Source organism: Onychomys torridus, chromosome 7, assembly GCF_903995425.1.
Source record: "Onychomys torridus chromosome 7, mOncTor1.1, whole genome shotgun sequence".
Classification (NCBI taxonomy): Eukaryota; Metazoa; Chordata; class Mammalia; order Rodentia; family Cricetidae; genus Onychomys; species Onychomys torridus.
In genome coordinates, this window is record NC_050449.1 from 32,754,536 (window position 1) to 32,758,493 (window position 3,958).

The 3,958-nt window shown below is 35.6% G+C and overlaps 1 protein-coding gene across 1 annotated transcript; it reads left to right on the forward strand.

Annotated features, from left to right (window-relative positions):
• Positions 1-889: 889 nt before the first annotated feature.
• On the forward strand, positions 890-1,930 carry LOC118587346 (olfactory receptor 147-like). The gene has a single exon (XM_036193267.1). It carries the CDS (start codon positions 960-962, stop codon positions 1,911-1,913), a length of 954 nt encoding a protein of 317 aa, XP_036049160.1. The 5' UTR covers positions 890-959; the 3' UTR covers positions 1,914-1,930.
• Positions 1,931-3,958: the final 2,028 nt, after the last annotated feature.

Genomic DNA, 3,958 nt, shown 5'->3' on the forward strand with positions numbered 1-3,958 from the left:
ATCTCATCCATTTCTCTGTCATTGAGCGATCCCTGTGTCTTTCTTAGGGCCCTGTTTTCTAGGTAGCCTCCCTGGAGTTGTGAGTAACAGTCTAGTCATCTTTGTTTTATATCTAGTATCCTCCTATGAGTGAGGACATACCATGTTTGTCTTTCTGAGTTTGGATTACCTCACTCAGGATGATTTTTTTCTTTAGTCTTTTAAAAACTTTTTTCATTTATTCTCTGGGACATTCATGCAGTATGTTTTAGGATATTGTTTCCCATTACCCAACTCTTCTCAGAGCCTCTTCCCCTTTATATCCACCAAACTTCATATTCTTTAGCTATCTTTAAAAAAATTAAATTGAAAAATGACACTGAAATTCATGGAGGCTGATTTGTCTTGGCTATCTTCTACTGAGAATAAGGTCTGCCTTGGAGTGTGGTTGGTATTTCCAGTTCCATTCATCTGAATAAAATGAATTATCCAATTGTCACCAGCACCTTATTAAGGAATTGTTTCATCAACCCCGAGTTTGACTGTTTGCTGGTTGCAAGATCTGCTGAGATAGTGGCACACTGATGCAAAAAATGATGCAGGAAGATTAGTTACCATTTAATAAGATGGGTCCTCAGTATCTTTAAGTTTTCCTATGTAAGCAAGCTACTTGATGGGGTTATAAATATTTTACCCTGAGCAAGGTGCATGTCTGTGATAACACATTTTTCAGCCACTGTTGACATATGTACGGCTACCTCTGTAGAAAGGAAGGGAATTGTACCTACAAAGACACTAAGAGCTGAAATAGGAATCAGGCAGCCTGGGACAATCTCTTGCTGCAAAGAAATTCTTCAAACTAGATGATGTTGCAGCCCATCTAAGGGTCTGAGAGGGAACCCCGGAGTCCAGAAAATGAATGGGAAATGTCTTAGGTAAGTTCAATTTTCTGTTAATTGGCTCTTTCTTTACCTCTGTAGATGAAGATCTACAGAAGAATGACTGATGGAAATTACTCCCTGGTGACAGAATTTATCCTGGAGGGCTTAACTAACCGGCCAGAACTGCAAATGCCTCTGTTTTTCCTGTTTCTAGGAATCTATGTGGTTACTATAGTAGCCAATCTGGGCTTGATTACACTGATTTCATTGAATTCACACCTTCACACACCTATGTATTATTTCCTCTTTAACTTGTCATTTGTAGATATTTGCTACTCTTCTGTCTTTACCCCCAAAATGCTAATGAATTTTGTGGTGGAGAAAAACACCATCTCCTACACAGGTTGTTTGACTCAGCTCTACTTCTTTTGCTTCTTCGTCATTACAGAATGTTATATACTGACTGCCATGGCATATGATCGTTATGTTGCTATTTGCAAGCCACTGATGTATAACATTATATTATCCCCACAGATATGTGCTATATTCGTATTTGGGGCATATGTGATGGGATGCTGGGGTTCCCTGGCCCATACTCTTTGCATGGCAAGACTGACCTTCTGTGATGCAAACCTTGTCAATCATTATTTGTGTGATATCCTCCCAGTGCTCCAGCTTTCCTGTACCAGCACTTATGACAATGAGGTTGTGGTCTTTGTTCTGGTTGGCATGAATATTGTGGTGTCTACCAGTACCACTTTTATCTCCTATGGTTTTATCATCGCCAACATCCTCCGTATCAGCTCCACACAGGGCAGAGCTAAAGCCTTCAACACCTGCAGCTCCCACATAATGACTGTCTCACTCTTTTTTGGAGCGGCAGCATTTATGTACATGCAACCATCTGATGTAGAATCTATGGATAAAGGAAAAGTGGCCTCAGTGTTTTACACAAATGTTGGACCCATGCTGAACCCCCTCATCTACAGCCTAAGGAATAAGGATGTCAAGCTTGCTCTGAAGAAAACCCTAAAAAGAAAACTATTTTCTTAATCAGAAATAGTGAAATGTTAGAAATTTTGATTATTTGGAGATATTTATCATGAGTAGATACTGACTTTAATCAAACACAATTCAGTATCTCTATTAACCTAGAGCCATGTTTGCTTTACTCAACACTTACCCATTTTCCTTGCTTCTTTTCTCACAACGTTTACATAGATAATTCTATAACTGAGACATTGAGAACCAATTAAAACATATTACTTTAAAATTATCCTATATGGAAATATGTTTATTGTTGAATAAATACAATTGATTTGATAAGCAATTAGTCAAATAACATCATCAACTTACAATGTGAGGTAGGAGGTTGATTATGTCTCTGGAACCTACTTTGCAGTGTGTATCCTTGGTGTCACATTAGAATTCATATGACACAGACAACGACTCAGATGTTCTCATAAAAATATTCTAATGTACAAAATTGGTGAGGATTTTCGAAAAACGTGTTTCAACTATTCTTTCATGTTTTCAGCAGCCGCTGCAAAATCTGCACCAATTTCTACTGCTGCAAGAGATTGTTAATGACAAACATCAATGTTATCCAGTGTAAACATTTGCTCAAGGTGAATACCACAGGGAACACTGCCTTGCAATATTTGATCTCAGTCTCTGAAGTATCAAGATTTTTTTCTTTACTGTTCTTTGTATTTCTGTTATAGTTATCAGTTGATGTAGTTGGCACTGATTAAACATTATTTCTGTTTCTGCTAATGGATCATGAGTCTCTTTGTTCTGAACATAGTAACATAAGTTAAACTGCATGGCATAGTTCTCATTTTTGTTTGTTTTGCTTTTGTATGAGGCATTATTGTCAAGATTGAAATTTTATGTACTCTAAAAATTTCAGAAGTGGTATAAACATAAAATTATGAGTACCTTAATTAAAAATTTTCAGAAAAAGTAAATCATGAGTAGATAGGTTGTATTTTTATGGATTTACAGCAAAAAACCTTTAGAAATCATTTTAGAATTGCTACTGTGGCATATCAGCACATGTAGAATATGAGAATGTTTAACTTACAACAACAGACAATTCTATTTTGATCTATATGGTAGAAAAATGCCCTTTTTTGGTTGGTTTGAAATTAAAAGTTTTATTCAAATATAGGAATGTGATACTATGATTAGTTTGTTTCTCCAAAAAAAAAAATGCAATGTAATACTGAGTAAAGATATTTGCTGCAGGTAAATGATGCTGAAGGAATATGCTTTATTATGTTCATGGTGAGTTTCAGTGGAAATTTTTCTGGAGTGAAGAAATAGTTTCTAAATCTAAACTATGTTACAGTTCACCAAGTAGGAAAAAAACATCAAAAGTAATAACATTTCTACTTTCTTCATTGAGAATGTTAACATTTCATTTTATTTTACTAATTCAAAGTCTTGCACTTGTTTAAAACAAATGAATTAATAATATTTATGTGGAGACTAATAATTCAAAGAATAAAATGACATGGGAAACATTTTCAACTTTAGTCAGTAAGAAAGCATATTGAGATCCATGCCGGTAGGATCTTTTGTCTTTCAACACTCTCACATTTTTGCCATGGTGGGCCACCCCCTTGTAGGGCCCTAAGAATACCTGTTCTGAAACCTCCCACACCTCTCCCATGTGTCTTTGTGCTGTCATTCTTTTTGTGCAACTCGTTTAGATAATATTTTAGATAGATATAGTCACTCTAGATAATTACACAGGGTGCATGAAAAAATCTAAAGTTCACTGTAAGAAACCTTAGCATAAATCCAAATCCAGAGCCTTGCCTCATAAATACAGAAATACTTTTTAAAAACAGAAAATGAATTACCACCTGTGGTTAAAAAGTATATGCAACAATGGAAGGTATCAGGGTACCAAGGATCTTTGCTAAAAAATTATGGATTTACAAAGCATATTTTGAGCATCCAATTAATCAAATCCAACCCTAGTCTTGGCTTTACTTTCACTGTGTGAACAGCTGGCCATTCTGTAGTTTATACCACAATAGGCATAATGTTTACTTTTTGTAGAATTTACTCTCTTAAAGCACACTTAT

Bases quoted from the DNA above. Each gene is read 5' to 3' on its own strand.
- LOC118587346 (XM_036193267.1), top strand. From the start codon at position 960: ATGAAGATCTACAGAAGAATGACTGATGGAAATTACTCCCTGGTGACA.